This window comes from Mastacembelus armatus, chromosome 23 (assembly GCF_900324485.2).
Source record: "Mastacembelus armatus chromosome 23, fMasArm1.2, whole genome shotgun sequence".
NCBI lineage: Eukaryota > Metazoa > Chordata > Actinopteri > Synbranchiformes > Mastacembelidae > Mastacembelus > Mastacembelus armatus.
Genome location: NC_046655.1, coordinates 14,805,474 through 14,823,016, shown reverse-complemented (window position 1 = coordinate 14,823,016; position 17,543 = coordinate 14,805,474). Strand labels below are relative to the sequence as shown.

General features: G+C 40.5%; 1 protein-coding gene and 1 long non-coding RNA gene across 3 annotated transcripts; both read left to right on the top strand.

Annotated features, from left to right (window-relative positions):
- The first annotated feature begins 738 nt into the window (after positions 1–738).
- On the top strand, positions 739–4,489 carry LOC113142187 (uncharacterized). Its single transcript, XR_003296919.2, has 3 exons — positions 739–784; positions 1,408–1,447; positions 4,034–4,489. It is a non-coding gene; the product is annotated as an uncharacterized LOC113142187 (long non-coding RNA).
- Positions 4,490–9,207: 4,718 nt separating this feature from the next.
- mdm2 (MDM2 proto-oncogene) lies at positions 9,208–17,086 on the top strand. Of its 2 annotated transcripts, XM_026327039.1 has the most exons (13): positions 9,208–9,328; positions 11,184–11,222; positions 11,840–11,907; positions 11,993–12,067; positions 12,318–12,451; positions 12,584–12,633; positions 12,924–12,982; positions 13,351–13,435; positions 13,521–13,708; positions 13,799–13,930; positions 14,033–14,104; positions 14,188–14,374; positions 14,516–17,086. In XM_026327039.1, the coding sequence occupies exons 3-13, from the start codon at positions 11,857–11,859 to the stop codon at positions 14,986–14,988; spliced, it is 1,506 nt and encodes a 501-aa protein (XP_026182824.1). In that variant the 5' UTR covers positions 9,208–9,328; positions 11,184–11,222; positions 11,840–11,856; the 3' UTR covers positions 14,989–17,086. The 2 variants fall into 2 exon arrangements, with proteins under 2 accessions (XP_026182824.1, XP_026182825.1); XM_026327040.1 differs by lacking the exon at positions 9,208–9,328 and having other exon boundaries at positions 11,024–11,222.
- The last annotated feature ends 457 nt before the right edge of the window (positions 17,087–17,543 follow it).

Below are 17,543 nucleotides of genomic sequence, written 5' to 3'. Positions count from 1 at the left end.
GGCTTTGATCTAATTAAAATGAAAAGCCTATGCAATTGATTGGGATATGGGTAAGCACTCACAGAATATACTGTAAAATATATGATCAGTGCAATAACATCTATCAGATTAAGTATTGATATTTTACAATATAACTTATTAAAGACTTTTTAGAATTAACTTCATTTCAAGAAAAATCTATACAATAAAGTGCCATCTTTAGCTACTGGTTCTACTTCATACTCATACTGCACATTCCAAAGGGAGATGTTGTACTATGTGCTCCATTACATTTACAGCTATTATCACTAATTACAGATTTAAATTCAATATTTAAATAAAAATCTTTAAAACTTTAACCTTAAATGCAAATAAAATCAAGATTTTTTTTTCTTTTTGCTTTCTTTTGCCTTTAAATGATTTAAGAGACTTGATATGGTTTCAGATTCTCTAGTCTCCTGCTCTCTAGTATTCTCTAGTATAATTTTGTATAGAAATACTAGCCCAGGGTGTCCGCGGATCCTTAAAAAGTCTTAAATTCCGTATTATAAAACTAAGGCCTTAATTAGCATTAAAATGTCTTAAATTCGCGTTTCAAAGGTCTTAAAATGAAATCTAACAGACCCCATAAAGAAGATTTTATTTTCATCTTGAAATCAATTTGAAATCCTTTCGCGTATTTGTTACGCGGAACGAAATAGGCGGAACCAACTAAAATACGCGTTTGAGGGGAGTTCATTTAACACGTGCTTTCCGGCAGCTGCGTGAACCGCGGGAAAGTTTCAGCATTAGCCTTTTGTCATGGGTAAATGTAAATTTAATGACGATTGGTTACAAAACTTTTGCCATGGGTAAATGTAAATTTAATGACGATTGGTTACAAAACTTTTGTCATGGGTAAATGTAAATTTAATGACGATTGGTTACAAAACTTTTGTCATGGGTAAATGTACATTTAATGACGATTGGTTACAAAACTTTTGCCATGGGTAAATGTAAATTTAATGACGATTGGTTACAAAACTTTTGTCATGGGTAAATGTAAATTTAATGACGATTGGTTACAAAACTTTTGTCATGGGTAAATGTAAATTTAATGACGATTGGTTACAAAACTTTAATTTTGCGCCGTGGTTAAATCCAGTTAGTGGCAACGTGTTCGAGGTTTTCTTAAGAGTACAAGCTGTGTACTTTACAGAGTATGCTGTAGTAGTATAAAATAATAATAATAGTAATAATTCATTCTGCTTCATGCTCCTTTTACTGCAGTAACATGAAGCAGCTACAGTCCAAACCTCTGGCACCATTTAAAGGTTAACGTGATGTTTTCTGCCCAGGTTAACCCAATAATCAGTTTGTTGAATGATTAATGAATCAATAGTAAAGTCACTGTTTGGTTGTAATATTTACCTTTTGGTTTGCCTTTAGAAGGAAAGAGAGCAGGATTGACAGAGACAGCAAAGACCAGGTGAGAAAGTTTACAATTAGTGAAGACCACATGGTGATAATGCCACTTGATCACATTCATTGAAGGGGAATCTACAATAATCTGACATTTGTGAGCAGTTTATTGATGTTGGAGCTTTGCTGTGTTTCCTAGTGTGTTACAGCACCTGTGGATAGTTGTGAAACCATTGTTGGGATTGTGTGTCACACTAATCACCAATGTGAATATACATGTACATCCTGACAACTAATATGGAACCAAGTCATGAAAAACTCTGCTCAGTTGAAGCTGGATACAACTGGCATTTATAGTTTGCTCACTGTTCAAATAATGTTTTCCCTTCCTGTGTTTACCAGTGGTAAAGAGCATTAGAGACGTACATTAGAATGAAATGTGAAATGATAAGTGTGTATAATGTTTATGTGTTTGTGTGTTGGGTAACACTGTCATCATACACTGTCATTAACACCCTCCCCCATACAGACTACCAGTCCCATGGCAGGCTTCCCAGGCTGGCTACAGCCTCCTGCCCGCTCTGTCTCTCATCACCCTCCCTCATACAGACTACCAGTCCCATGGCAGGCTTCCCAGGCTGGCTACAGCCTCCTGCCCGCTCTGTCTCTCATCACCCTCCCTCATACAGACTACCAGCCCCATGGCAGGCTTCCCAGGCTGGCTACAGCCTCCTGCCCGCTCTGTCTCTCATCACCCTCCCTCATACAGACTACCAGTCCCATGGCAGGCTTCCCAGGCTGGCTACAGCCTCCTGCCCGCTCTGTTTCTCATCACCCTCCCTCATACAGACTACCAGCCCCATGGCAGGCTTCCCAGGCTGACTACAGCCTCCTGCCCGCTCTGTCTCTCATCACCCTCCCTCATACAGACTACCAGTCCCATGGCAGGCTTCCCAGGCTGACTACAGCCTCCTGCCCGCTCTGTCTCTGAACACCCTCCCCCATACAGACTACCAGCCCCATGGCAGGCTTCCCAGGCTGACTACAGCCTCCTGCCCGCTCTGTCTCTCATCACCCTCCCCCATACAGACTACCAGTCCCATGGCAGGCTTCCCAGGCTGGCTACAGCCTCCTGCCCGCTCTGTCTCTGAACACCCTCCCCCATACAGACTACCAGCCCCATGGCAGGCTTCCCAGGCTGGCTACAGCCTCCTGCCCGCTCTGTCTCTCATCACCCTCCCTCATACAGACTACCAGTCCCATGGCAGGCTTCCCAGGCTGGCTACAGCCTCCTGCCCGCTCTGTCTCTGAACACCCTCCCCCATACAGACTACCAGCCCCATGGCAGGCTTCCCAGGCTGGCTACAGCCTCCTGCCCGTTCTGTCTCTGAACACCCTCCCTCATACAGACTACCAGTCCCCATGGCAGGCTTCTTAAATTAACCATGAAAGTAGCTTTTGCCAGAAAAGGAAGTGGTGTACGTTACGTATGGGTACCCTGAAGTGATGGGCCTCAAGTCTGGGTCTCATTAGAGACCTGGAAATATGAGGTCTGCAGCTGGATCCTTCTCTAAACTCGTGTGATTCTGTCAACAGACGTGATGGTCGGGTGGAACAGTGACTCATGTGCGACCTCCCTGGCCTTCAGGGTGCTAACGACTCCAAGAGGTTAAATACCTGGGAGTCAGCACCGGTCGGTCAGAACTGAAGAAGCCTCTTGTTTCACTTCCACAAAATGTATTGTCATTTAATCTAATACCAGATGTTTAAACCTGTAGGTCCAACCATGTTTCTGTGATAAAGAAAATAGAAAGATTGAAGGGATCTGCATGTCAGACTTCTTAACCTTCACTCAGCCAATTTTATAAGACACTCTGAGGGTTTGGTTGGTTTGTTTAGTGTTGGTGGGATTTTTACATGGAACAATTGTCCTTGAGCAGAATCGATGAATGCAGAATCAAAACTTATGGGACTGAGAGAGACGCCCGCTCATTGTCCTCTAATGAACATTCAGTGTCTTCTGCCCCCCCAAAACTATGATCCTAAATTATAGTTCCATTCTTAGTGGCCAGACATGAGACTGGACCTAATAGGAGGAGTCTTCATATATTTTTCTGACAGCCAGTAGATTTGACGTTGACGTATTTGCTCTGTGGTGCTATGCTCTGACACACATTTGGATCGAGCTCTAAAACCTGAACTTCAGCCACACTTTAACGGTGTTGAACTGCATGTTGGATTCAGGCCTGGACTGGTAAAAATAATGAACCAACTGAAATGTGAGTGACATGCAGATTCTCCAACAGGGCTAGGACTTGTTCCAGATGTCCTAGTGAGTATCTATGTCTTTACATGTATTTTTAGGACTTCACACTTCTGTGGAGATTCTCAGTCATCCAGGTCATGGTCAATGTTATTTATTTATTTTTTTTAACTTATTTTATTTGCTTCTCTCATTTTAATTTTATTTTTTACTTTTTTTAACTTTATTTTTAATTAGGCAATTGTCACACGATTGTGTGATCAATTAATATTCTGCCATATACTGCACATACAGTGTTTTTGGGGGGGGTTGCAACGTAACTTCATTTGCCTCTTTTTCAGTTTCTTTTTGCTTCTTAGCTCTTTGTGATCTTTCATCCTTTCCATTAAGATGTTCCAGTCGACGTTTATTTGGTCTAGTTTCTCCACCACCTTCCTCATTTCACGATGATGCTTCAACAGATCGCTGTAGCTGTATTCAGGGGGCCCAAGTTCAACTGAAAGTAAAAGAAGGGGTCATTCTGTAGTGCAGTTGTGCACCAGCGACAAAGAGTCGACAGACACCATTTGTATTATTAAGTTAGATGAAAACATGTTGTCCTGTCACTTCCTCTCAGCATTAAAGTACATAGAAACCACATACTGAGGATAGCGTAATTAAGGTGAATTCATTTTCTATATTAATAGCAGGGACCAAATAATCTAAGATCTCAGACTTTGTAATATGCAGTTCAGAGTGTGTGAGTAGGAGACAATGCACATGTCTATGAAACTGCATGTGAGAAATTGTAAGTTGATTTTCTTACATAAGCTGATGTAGCTCCTCATTTTACGACGGTACTCCAGGTCCTTTTTAAGCCTGTTTCTTTTAAAGCTGAGCCACAAGGCATAAATATGTGTCCACAGAGTGACATTAGTGTGTCTTCTCCCTGTTCTCTCTGGGACCGCCTTTTTTCTTCTGTCCTTGTCCTCCCTATACTTCTCTAATCTTTGTTTCTCCTTTTTCTCCCTCTTCTGCAATGCTTTCTCCTCCTTCTCTAATCTTTGTTTCTCCTTTTTCTCCTCCTTCTCTAATCTTTGTTTCTCCTTTTTCTCCCTCTTCTGCAATGCTTTTTCCTCCTCCTCTAATCTTTGTTTCTCCTTTTTCTCCCTCTTCTGCAATGCTTTCTCCTCCTTCTCTAATCTTTGTTTCTCCTTTTTCTCCTCCTTCTCTAATCTTTGTTTCTCCTTTTTCTCCCTCTTCTGCATTGCTTTCTCCTCCTTTTGTTGTTCTTTCACCTCCTCTGGTGTTTTCATCTCTCTCCTCTCCTCCTTTTGTTGTTCTTTCACCTCCTCTGGTGTTTTCAACTCTCTCCTCTTCTCCTTTTGTTGTTCTTTCACCTCCTCTGGTGTTTTCAACTCTCCTCTCCTCCTTTTGTTGTTCTTTCACCTCCTCTGGTGTTTTCATCTCTCTCCTCTCCTCCTTTTGTTGTTCTTTCACCTCCTCTGGTGTTTTCATCTCTCTCCTCTCCTCCTTTTGTTGTTCTTTCACCTCCTCTGGTGTTTTCATCTCTCTCCTCTCCTCTTTTTGTTGTTCTTTCACCTCCTCTGGTGTTTTCAACTCTCTCCTCTCCCTTCTCTCTCCTTCTTTCACCTTTTCTGTTCTATGGCTGGTCACAGGTGGAAAGGGTGACCCCTTCCCAGGGGGTGGGTGGGGCGAGGTCTTTCTGTAGTCGAAGGTCTCTCACTCCTTCCTTCCGACTTTTTGCACGTGAAAAACTCAGGTACAGGTCGTGTGTTGTAAAATCCGATAATTTCTTTCTTGATGCGCTCGTGTAAAACTCTCTCTAATAGAACTGCACAAAGAAAAACACACAGGGATTATTTCACTTAGAATCATTGTTTGTTCTTTTTTAAGCAGGACATTTGACATTTCACCTTCATTAAACCTTCTAACTCCGTCAACTGTAAATTCAGACCATTTTCCACACTGTCCTCACTTGAAGTTAATGAAGACAACTGCTGGTAAAATGATAAAACATGATTAAAAATCATTCAGTTTTCTCTTTGGCATATTTTTTAAAGACTCAAGATGAGCCTGTAAAAGTTTTTGCATGATCGACCTTTGAAAAACATTTTTAGTATCTAACGAACGTTGTTCAGCAAAGATCTATTTCCTTAAATGTAATTTGGCCAAACAAAGATAAGAGGCCATTTTGAGCTATAATCTCAGGGGTTTAGTTCAGAGAGTTTCAAACTTTCTCCTCAGTTTAAGTTAATTATAGCTCAAAATGGCCTCTTATCTTTGTTTGGCCAAATTACATTTAAGGAAATAGATCTTTGCTGAACAACGTTCGTTAGATACTAAAAATGTTTTTCAAAGGTCGATCATGCAAAAACTTTTACAGGCTCATCTTGAGTCTTTAAAAAATATGCCAAAGAGAAAACTGAATGATTTTTTTAATCATGTTTCATCATTTGAGCAGCAGTTGCCTTCATTAACTTTGAGGACTGTTTTACTTAAGAACTGAATCTAAAATGCTAAAACTCAGAAGTATTATCATTTTGTTTGGAAGATGGAGGACGTTATAAAATTGTTAGAAAATGTTAGAAAGTGAATGAAAGGTTGACATTTTTGTACCTTTTGTGTTGTTCAGAATTCTATTCATTCAATATCAGATTGATGGATATTTCTGTTATCAATAGATTTATGTAGTGCATGTTGCAACTGCACTGTGTCATTTGGTAAAACAAAATGTGTCGTACAGTAAAACATGGACATTTCTGGGAAATGTCTAAAATATTGCATTAATTGACATAAATAATGAAAATAAAGAAGGACACTTAACACATGATGGAGTTTGATATGATTTCAGAGCATTTTTACCTCTAGTGGAAACATTTTGGAACCAATGTTGACAAATGGCATTGATTAACCTTAAAAGCCCAAAAATTCAATGTTTCTAGTTAAAGTGTGGAAATTCTGCAAGTGGCCATGAATTACTTGGAAATCAACACTTGCATTTTGCATCATTTCCAATTGTATAATTGACATTACATTGAATATCATATGAAAAATAGTTCTGGATACAACACAGGTAAAGACACATTTTCTAATTCAAACTGTGGTACAAGACAAAATGTGTGTTTGTTTCTCCTGTTTACAGAAAAAGATGCACATCTAACATAACATGTAAAGTTCTCTGGAATTCAACAGATGGAAAAAGTCTTTTCCTTGAGAGAACAACAGGGAAATTAAATGTCCTTCTTCCCCAACACAGTCCAGTCATTTTCTTTACACAGAGAATAAATCAAAAGCAGTTTTTCTCCCAGCTGCACAGGGTCTTACCTCTCCAAGGGTTGATGTGGGAATGACTGTAGAGTTCAATTCTGCTGCTTAGATACGATGTTCCATTATGATGTATTAATCATTCTAGTGTTCTAGTTCTGCTGTTCAAATCTCTTTAAAAAAAAACACCAGTTGATCCTGACAGATCAGGATTTCAACTCCAACCTGCTGCTCACAAGCACATGTCACTGCCCTTTGGGCCTCATTACTGCTGTTCATCCTGCAGCAGCACATACTGGAGCTCTGTCCAAAGGAAACAGAACCATCACTGTAACTAATCACCAAGACTCCACTCAGAAATACCATTCACATTGTGGGTTTGGACTCATTGGTTCAACTAGTCAGTGTAAAGATCATGGTAAAAATGATGGTGCCACCTGTCCTCATTTGTTCCTTTCATTTGTTGTTGCACAAAGTTTGATGAGCTCAGAATATTTTAGAATAATACTGTGTTTTGAACTAAGTGGAGCCTTAACAAAGCAACAAAACTGTCCCCAGATCAGATTTTCTTTAAATGTCAAAGTGAAATGTTGGAAGAGAAACTGATGAAAGTGTCACAGTATAAGGCTTTTTATCTCCTGTTGTTTGAAGGATGTTTTGCATTTGAAGCAGCCATTAGACTGAACTTTGACCCCGTGTCACTCTGAGCCACAGCTTTGTCTTGTTCTCAGTGTTTTTCTGGGCCGACTGCAGTGACTTTACTCAGAAGTTGAACTCTAGTCAGCAGTTTGTTGGCTGTTGCATGTTTTAGATCCATTGGATGTGAATTTCTTTCTTTCCAACCAAACCAACAAACCAACTGTTACCAACAAATGAACCAGGACTTATAAAGGCCCCAATAACATTCAGACATTCATCTTTTTGTCTGAGAGATGAATTTAATCCTGGCATCCAAACTTCATTTGGAGAAAACAAACTGATTTTCTTACAAATTTCCTGTTGTCTGACTTCTCATTGAACAAACATCAAAAAGAGAAAAACTTTATTTTCATGTAGAAATAAGCAGCTTTGATGTTATTTTAAATAATGTTGAAATAAGTTGGAGTTTAGTTTATTCCCATGTGTCATAATTTAGGACCTGCTCAGACATTCATGTACAAATATCTCAAAGTTGTACCTAAATAAAATACTTCACTTAGTAAATTCACTGCAGGGTAATACTAGCCCAGGGTGTCCTTAAAAAGTCTTAAATTCCATATTATAAAACTAAGGCCTTAATTAGCATTAAAATGTCTTAAATTCGCGTTTCAAAGGTCTTAAAATGAAATCTAACAGACCCCATAAAGAAGATTTTATTTTCATCTTGAAATCAATTTGAAATCCTTTCGCGTATTTGTTACGCAGAACGAAATAGGCGGAACCAACTAAAATACGCGTTTGAGGGGAGTTCATTTAACACGTGCTTTCCGGCAGCTGCGTGAACCGCGGGAAAGTTTCAGCATTAGCCTTTTGCCATGGGTAAATGTAAATTTAATGACGATTGGTTACAAAACCCTAATTTTGCGCCGTGGTTAAGTCCAGTTAGTGGCAACGTGTTCGAGGTCCGGTGCAAAAAAATGTAAAACTCGGAACAATGGGTATGAAAGCTGTGGAGACCCACATGGAGTGTGAAAAACACAAAGCGGCTGCGGAAACCTGTCGGAAAACACCTGGCATTTTATTTTTGTTTTACTCAATAAACCAAACGGTGTGTAAACAGTTCATATCAATAAACAGTGTGTTATGGTAATTGGTTGTATTGTGTGACGTTTTATTTCATTTCTACAAAATTGGTCTTAAATTTCATTCAGCGTGGTATTAAAAAGGTCTTAAAAAGTCTTAAAAATAGCTCTTAGAAATTTGCAGTTACCCTGTAGCCTGGCCAGCCAGACAAACTCTTTTTCTACACAAAGAATTATTTGTGTTTAACTAAATATAATTTGTTAATACAAATACTAAATATTATTGTATATACATTCTTTCTCTTAGAAAGGAGTTGGTCTGGCTGGCCAGGCTATAGAAATACATCAGGTCAAAAAAATACATATTTAACTTATTTTAAATGCCTGACTATGTAACTCTGTCTATTTGAGTGCTGTTTGCATGATAATTTATTGCTTAGTATGTATTGAAATTTTTTAAGGTAAATTTTGCGGTTTAAAGTTTCTAAAACAGTGGAGGTTTTATAAGTTTTGTAATCAACCTGAGCCCTGGTTGCAGTGTCAACATCCGGCCAGCAGGGGCGCCACACAAACACCCGAGCAACAAACGGAAAACGGCGACCAGTGACGTCACGTCGGTTGAATGATTAACTGTTCAACGGTCCGGTAAAGTGTCGGATAAACGTTGCTGGATATTTGATCAACAGTAACCGAAGAGGTGCGTAAATAATGGTGAAATTTACTTGTGTCAGTATTTATTGCGGTAACCTTAGCAGTAGCACGAGTTAGCCGGTGGTTAGCTGCGTGGCTAGCAGGCCTCGGAGCCTCGGAGTTTCCTGGTTGAGCAGGCCGGGACTGCTGACGGCGCAGCCGTTGTTAGCTAGATTCAGGTTAAACACATTTCATTCACGGCTCGGGTTTTCATTTTGGCTGATATTTAGAGTTAGGTTAGCATTTCCTCAAGAGAAAAAAACTAATTTATCCAGCAAACCGCATTTAATTTGCAGTGAAATTACAACACTACGTTAGTGTTTTTAGCATGTAGCTAACGCTAGCTGAGCTGGTGCACAGGAGAAACAAAACTTTTTCTGTTTGCTTGTCGACCATTGTTCTCAAGTCAGTTCCTACTCTTCGCTCTCACATTAGGATGGAAGTTAACATGTGGCTAAAGTTATGCTGTGGGTGAAATAGTTGAGCCTCCGTGTTTATCAGCTGCGGGTCGTCGGTGCAGAGAAACACAAGAGCGGGACAAGTCCGGGCATATTTTCACTGCGTGGGTGTGTTGCGGTGACTCAGTGAGGCAGCTGTGTGTGAGCAGGCTGTTTCTGCACAGTCATTCAGACCAGTGTCCAGACACATACTGAGGGACAGGCTGCCAGACAGGCTGCCAAACAGGCTGCCAAATGGGCTGCACAGCTTTGGCTCAGCTTGGACAGGTTTTTACGCACATGCGTCACAATAACTGTTTTCACATGAGTTAGATTAAAATAATAACAATCATCATAATATCTATGACTGCAGTTTACGTTTATTGCCATAATTCATTGATCTCAATTTGCTTACTAGAATAATAATGTGGTTTATAAAACTAACACACAGAACTCTTAAATATCTTCATCCTATAAAATAACGAAATGTCCAGTTTTAACTTTTGAGAACCTTAAATGTGTAAAACAACTAAACTGTCAAAATATGTTTTTCTGTCTGTGACTGATTGATTTAGTGTATTGTTGCAGTTTTATTGATATAAACTTCATCCCAAGCTCCAGCCTGGTGTTGAGCTTTATTCCTGAATTAGTTTGAACTTTATGCTGCATGTTTATTTATTTGAAACATGCAGAGATTTAATAGATAACTTTGTTCTGAGAAAGTTTCTCTCATTTCTTTAGAATATTTACTTTTTTCCCCACATTTAAATATCTCTAAATATTTTCCTATTTTAGACAGTAGACCAAATACAGATTTTTAAAAAACATTTAGATTAGAGAAGTATTCAATTCTCTGATATTATATAACAAAATATTCCAATATTTCAGATTTCACATGAATCTGTGATTCTTGCAGAGTTTTTGGTCAGTCTACAGTTTGAAATCTATTTCCAGACAGGCTTTAAAAAAGACTTGAATGCGGATGAGACTGAATTTGATTTTATTGGCTGGCAACAAATTCTGTTGGTTGAATTTTATCCCTTTCTTCATTGCCTGGCTGTGGAACCACTCAGACAAGTGTCAGTTTTATTTTTTGGCTCTGGTTATAGCTGGTTAGTGTGATGTAGTTAGTCTGGTTAGGTGGTTATCTTTGTTTGGACATGGATGAGTCATGCAGGACTAGTCCCGGCATGTCTCCACAGACCTGTATGATTGAATCAGCTGGTACAGTCAGTTTAAACATGAATGTACAACCGGCTGCTGCTGACTCAGCCCTGAGTGGCTCTGTTAGACTCTGATAGGCTCCAGTTAGGCTAGTTCAGTACATTTGACTGGTCTAGTCCTGACATGTCTGAGCAGGTCTATAAGAGGCTGCAGCTCTGCTCTGCTCCACTGACAGCACTTTATCTGCTTTTACTTGCACAGGATGGACTGCTGCTGATACTTCTTACCCTGTATATACCGGTGAGCCTTTTATTTCTATTATTAACAACATAAAACACTGTGTACATGATAAATAACTATGTGCTTGTAAGATATGCAAATTGTTTACTTGTGGTAAGACTGGGTAAAGGCTGGCAGTTAATTCAGTGTCTGTTTCTGTTAATAACTGACCATAACTGTCATTAATTAATTTGCTTTTTATATATTTTATTTACCAGTTTAATGTTTTGTCAGTAAAATAACAAAAGATTCTTGTTAAAATATGTCAGAACTCTAGGTGACTTTTAAAAGATATTCTCTTTGCTGTTCTTTACCACACAGGAAAGCATGAAATCCTCAAATGTACTTATGGATCAGCTCAGTGTATTGCTATATTATGTTCCAGCCTATACACTAAAGATAGTTATGTAAATACATTTCTAAAACCTAAACACTGGTGCTTATGTAATGTTAGTGCTGATATGAGTAATCATGAGGTTTTTATATCATGTGTCAGCTGCACTTGATGAAAGTGAAACCCAATGAGACTTAATGAAAGATTCAAAAGGATTCAGATGTGATCGAACCGTGACATGTTTCAGTTGTGGACTGATCTTTATATCAGATCTTTATATGGCCGCCTTTGTGTTTGTGTGCAGAAAACATCAGCGTCACAATGTCAGCTGACAGGGAGCTCAACACCAATAGCACTGACGACAACAAACTGGTGAGAGAGACTGGCTGCTTCTCAGGCTGTAAGCTGTGCACTGACTGCTCACAGCGTGACTGAATATTTTCATGGGTGTGTTTAGGTCCGACCAAAGGGAGAGTTTCATTCTTTGCTGCAACATGCAGGAGCCACTAAAGACGTTTTCACCATGAAGGAGGTACAGTGTGTCTGCAGTTTGAGTAAAAACAGTAAAACTATGCCTGTGATTGATGCTTGACTCATTCTTATTCTGGCTTAATACAAAGCTTAGCACATAAAATATTAATAGTAATCTGCTCCATTGTCATCTTTACATCTCTTCATTGTGAGAAGAGCTTTGGACAAGTGGACAACTTTAAAACAAAAACCTCTTTTTAAGGAAGTGTGTTTTCTGGGTTACATTTCTACAACATCTGTGATTCCTGCAGGTGATGTTCTACCTGGGTCAGTACATCATCCAGAAGCAGCTGTATGACCAGAAGCAGCAGCACATCGTCCACTGCTCCCAGGATGCACTGGGGCGAGTGCTGGGCGTCGACAGCTTCTCTGTTAAAGAACCACGGTGAGACAGAGATGAGCGATTCACTGTCTGGTTCTACTTGGCAATAACATCAATTCACTAATCAAATAAGCACATTTTAAACAAGTCATCAGATTTATTAAAATGTAACTAACTAAAACATTTATGTTTCAGAGTTTTGTTTGCAATGATCACCAAGAACCTGGTGGCTGTAAAGAGCCAAGGTAAGACCACTTCCTTCTTCTCTCTGTTTTTCCTCCCATTCGATATCACTTATTACAAATTTAATGATAATGATAAATGAAAAGGTTTCTTAACAAATACACCTGTGCCCAATATTTTCTGTACACACATCAACCTCAGTAATTCCTTACACTTATACATATTCAAATATGTAAAACTAAACTACACTTGGCAAAGGGTCAATGAGATGCTCAGCCCTGTATCTCATTTTTTCTTTTTGTCTTGCCTGCAGCTTAACTAAAACTAACATTTCTTTGTCTTTCTTTCTCAGAGTCTCCACCAAAGTTGAGTGACACCCACAGCAACAGAGAGACAGACAGAGGGACAGAGGTAGGACGTTTCTAGGTTAAATAACCTGTGAAAAAAAGCACTGTGTTGACAAAACTGAACAGTAGCTGTGGGATCTTTTTTTTTAATAACTGAAGCTTCATGAATTATGTGTAATGCAGAATTTAACAGAGGACAATAACGCTTAAAACACATAACACTCAATGTCCCCTGAGGTTAATAATGGAGGATAAAAACAGGGCAAATGAAAAATTCCATAATTTATGAAGGGAGTTTGGCATCTGTACAAGGAAAAAATGAATTAATGGCTGTTCACCAAGAGTTTGAATGTTTATTAATTTTATAAATATGTTTAAAAAATGATACAGGTGTCAGGACTCTACCTCTAAACTGAAATGTGTTTGTTTTAGGAGGCAGATTCAGAAAGTTGCTCCTCATCACCAGACAGGAGGAGGAGGAGAAGGAGAAGGAGGAGCTGCAGAAGTAACGACCCAGGTAAGTTTCTCCTTTAAGCTGTTTCCACCACCTCAGCTCACCTCTGGAACCTGTGACTTAAGCTCCACCCACCTGATATCCTCAGGCCCCTCCCACAATGAAGATGAGGATGAAGAGGAGTCAGATGAAGAAGAGGAAGAGGAAGGTAAGAAGAGGAGGAGGTCTGACAGCTACTCTCTGACCTTTGATGACAGCCTGTCCTGGTGTGTGATTGGTGGATTAGGAAGTGGGCGGGACAGACATAGCAGCCAATCATCTGAGTCACACAGCACCGTGAGTTTCTCACACACACACACACAGGCTTAGTTTTGTTCGTCTAGAATTGCTGTGTCAGTTGATGACAGGGACTCTGTGTGTGTTTAGTCTGAGAGGTCAGAGGTCACAGTTGCAGCCTCAGATTCAGACAGTGACAACTTCAGCGTCGAGTTTGAGGTTGAGTCCATCGACTCTGACGACTATAACGAAGATGACGCCTCGCTGTCTGCAGATGACCAGGTAAACAGCTCAACCTGTGAATCTGCTGAGATTCTGTATTTCTGAATAAAAAGAAAGACCAAATCCTCCTAACATCTTACCTGTTGACGTGTGCGTGTCCAGGTGTACGAGGTCACCATCTTTGAAGCTGATGATGACGACTCCTTCGATGAAGACACGGAGATCACTGAAGCTGTGAGTCTACACACAAACACACACACGTAAAGCAAACATACACTTATTCGTTCGGTCTAACTGTGTGTGTGTTGCTCTCTCAGGACTATTGGCGGTGCATGAAGTGTGATGAGCTGAACCCCCCTCTGCCCAGAAACTGCCTCCGCTGCTGGACTCTGCGCCAGGATTGGCTGCCTGAGGCATCTGCCGACACAACTGACTCCATGCCCTGCAGCCCTAAAGTCCTGCCCACAAAACCGGAAGGCCAATCGGCAACGAAAGAAGCTCCAGGTAGGTGCTACAGGTGCTCTGTGTTAGAAAATAACTTCTCTCCCAGAAACTTGGCTGCATTTATTAGGAGAGGAGACTGACCTCTGTAGTCTGCACTAAAATCCACCAGCGATCAATGACTGACTGATGTGTCTCTTGAAGGTTCTGACGTGGAGGAGAATGAAGGAGTCGATGTTCCAGATGGGAAAAGAGCGAAGACGCCTCCTCTCCTGACGCAGTGTCTGTCTGACTCCACTTCTTCCTCTGCTCCCAACTCCCAGGATCTCTTCTCCCCCTCCGAGGCTTCCTCCTCTCAGGAGAAGCTCTGGACTCCTGAATCCCAGCCCTCCTCCTCCACCGACTCCCAGGAGCTTCTCCCATTGTCGCCCACCGATAAGCCTCCTGTGGTCCCCGAACTGGAGCGCAGCACGTCGGCAGAGTGGCGGTTGCCAGACTCGTGCCTGGAACCCTGCGTCATTTGTCAGTCCCGACCGAAGAACGGCTGCATCGTCCACGGACGCACCGGACACCTGATGTCCTGCTACGTGTGTGCCAGGAAGCTGAAGAGGAGGAACAAGTTGTGCCCAGTGTGCAGACTGCCCATCCAGTCTGTCATCCTGACCTACCTCAGCTGAGACACCTGTTCTGTCCTCATCTACCTCAGCTGAGACTCTGTTCTGCCCTGTCCTTATCCAGTATGTCATCATTACCTACCTCAGCTGAGACACCTGTCCTGTCCTCATCCAGTCTGTCATCCTGACCTACCTCAGCTGAGACACCTGTCCTGTCCTCATCCAGTCTGTCATCATAACCTACCTCAGCTGAGACACCTGTCCTGTCCTGTCCTCATCCAGTCTGTCATCCTGACCTACCTCAGCTGAGACACCTGTCCTGTCCTGTCCTCATCCAGTCTGTCATCATAACCTACCTCAGCTGAGACACCTGTCCTGTCCTCATCTACCTCAGCTGAGACACCTGTCCTGCCCTGTCCTCATCCAGTCTGTCATCATAACCTACCTCAGCTGAGACACCTGTCCTGTCCTCATCTACCTCAGCTGAGACTCTGTTCTGCCCTGTCCTCATCCAGTCTGTCATCATAACCTACCTCAGCTGAGACACCTGTCCTGTCCTCATCTACCTCAGCTGAGACTCTGTTCTGCCCTGTCGTCATCCAGTCTGTCATCATAACCTACCTCAGCTGAGACACCTGTCCTGTCCTGTCCTCATCCAGTCTGTCATCCTGACCTACCTCAGCTGAGACACCATCTTTCTTCACATTCAGGGCTTTTCCGTGTTCACAGTTTAATTTGTGGGGAGGGGAGGTTTAGTTCCACGTCAACAGTAAAACCAAATGAAAGTTTAGTTTTGTCCACAGGCACATGTTTGCACTTTCTTTTTGTCTCTGTTTACTTCCTCTGTTTTCAGGAAGCAGGTTAAAGGGCAGGTCTGGTGTTATTCTGGATTCTTGCACAAACTGCAGGAAAATACCAGAACCAACAGTGTGAGGAAGGAGTGTTTCTGTGTTCTGGACTTTGGGTTTCACTTAGTGCCTTATCACTTTCACTATTTTGACTTTGTTAGTTAAAAATCAAAACACAGATGAATCGATCTGTTACTAATGAATTATTGCGGCAGGAGGAACTGGTGCTTTTGTTGGGGAATGTTGTTTTAGCTGTGAATGGATCTGTTTGGTGCTGGAACCTGTTATCAGGATCATTTCACTGTGGGCTTTTGTTTTTGTGGACTAGAGGAAAAATCACCAGAGTTATCTTTGAAATGCTGCTTAAACTAAACCCTGCTCTACCGTCACCTCATGTTCTCAGCTGAACCCACCGACACTTAAACACTCCAAGCTCGTCCTGTTCTCCATCGTACCCTGACGGCTGCTTTCAGTTTCACCTCCTGGTGCAGAGAAGCTTAGCAGAGATGAAACTGCTCATCTGGTGTATTATTATTTACTTTTCTTTCCTCTGACTCTGGATAAGAAGCCACGTCAGGGCTCCTCTAAATGTCAGCTTGTTCCTTCAAGTCTCATCTCACGCTGCGTTCTCTGAAGTTTTATTTTATGGGTCTGTGTTTCCTGGAAAGAGTTCTGTGATCTGATGCTAATTTTAGGACAGAAAGGAAAATTGAAAGAAGAATTTTGTTCATTAGTCTCTTATTAGTGGACAGTGTCAGCTGAGCCAAAAGACTAAAACTAGTTTATCATTATTATTGGTTTTCCTATGATGAGTAGAAGAATGACATAGTTCTTTCCAGAAGATGTTTTGGAAGTTATAAACAAAAACAATAGACCCAGGAAATAAAGCTTTGACCTTTATTTTACATGGCTGTACTTTCTCTTTTCTTTCCTTGGAGGTTTCCTGCAAAGAAAGAAGTTTAGTTTGAATTGTAGTAAAAACTTTAATTTTCTTTAACTTTTGGGTGAATAACTATAAGAAATTTAATTTCCCATAATCTTTGATTTGAATGTTTGATTCACTAATAATCATTTGACCACAGACTTGTTTTTTATAGACTTTGTCCCAAATGAAATCCTTTGAGTTTAGTAGATTACAGCCTGTAAAATAGTGTTACCAAACATCCTTGTTATTTATTGTTTATTTAAGATGCTCAAGTTTATTTAAGCTGACACTTTTTATGAGCTCTTTAAATAATAAAATCAATTTATTGAGATTTCTAATTTCTGCAGTGAAGATTTTTGTGAAGTGAATAAAGTTTTAACTTCTCTAATCAGGAGCCTCATTTCTTTGAACTGAACACACACACACACACACACACACACACACACAGCCTCAGGTTAGTATTGTATAGTATAATATCTACATTATTCTTCTTTTCCTTTCAGCTGCTCCCTTCAGGGGGTCGCCACAGCCAATCACCTGCCTCCATTCAACCCTATCCTCTGTATCCTCCTCACCCACACCAACTATCCTCATGTCCTCCTTCACTACGTCCAAGAACCTCCTCTTCTACATGTCAGAAAAAGGAAATATTGGAGCTTTAAACTCCATTTATTTATATTTAACAGCAAAAGTTTCATTCACAAAAAGAAAAGGTTATTTTTAACCCTTTATGTTACAGCTGAAACTTTGCATTCAGGTCAGGTAAACAATTATTGATTTTATTAGGAGTCATTGTTATGTACAAGAAATATGCTATAAATGTCAATAAATCTATAGACTTTGTA

What these genes read in the sequence shown, in the direction of transcription:
- mdm2 (XM_026327039.1), top strand. Translation starts at nt 11,857, where the DNA reads ATGTCAGCTGACAGGGAGCTCAACACCAATAGCACTGACGACAACAAA. An exon ending in GCACTGACGACAACAAACTG is followed by an intron (nt 11,908 to 11,992) that starts GTGAGAGAGACT and finishes GGGTGTGTTTAG; the next exon opens with GTCCGACCAAAGGGAGAGTT. An exon ending in ACACGGAGATCACTGAAGCT is followed by an intron (nt 14,105 to 14,187) that starts GTGAGTCTACAC and finishes TTGCTCTCTCAG; the next exon opens with GACTATTGGCGGTGCATGAA.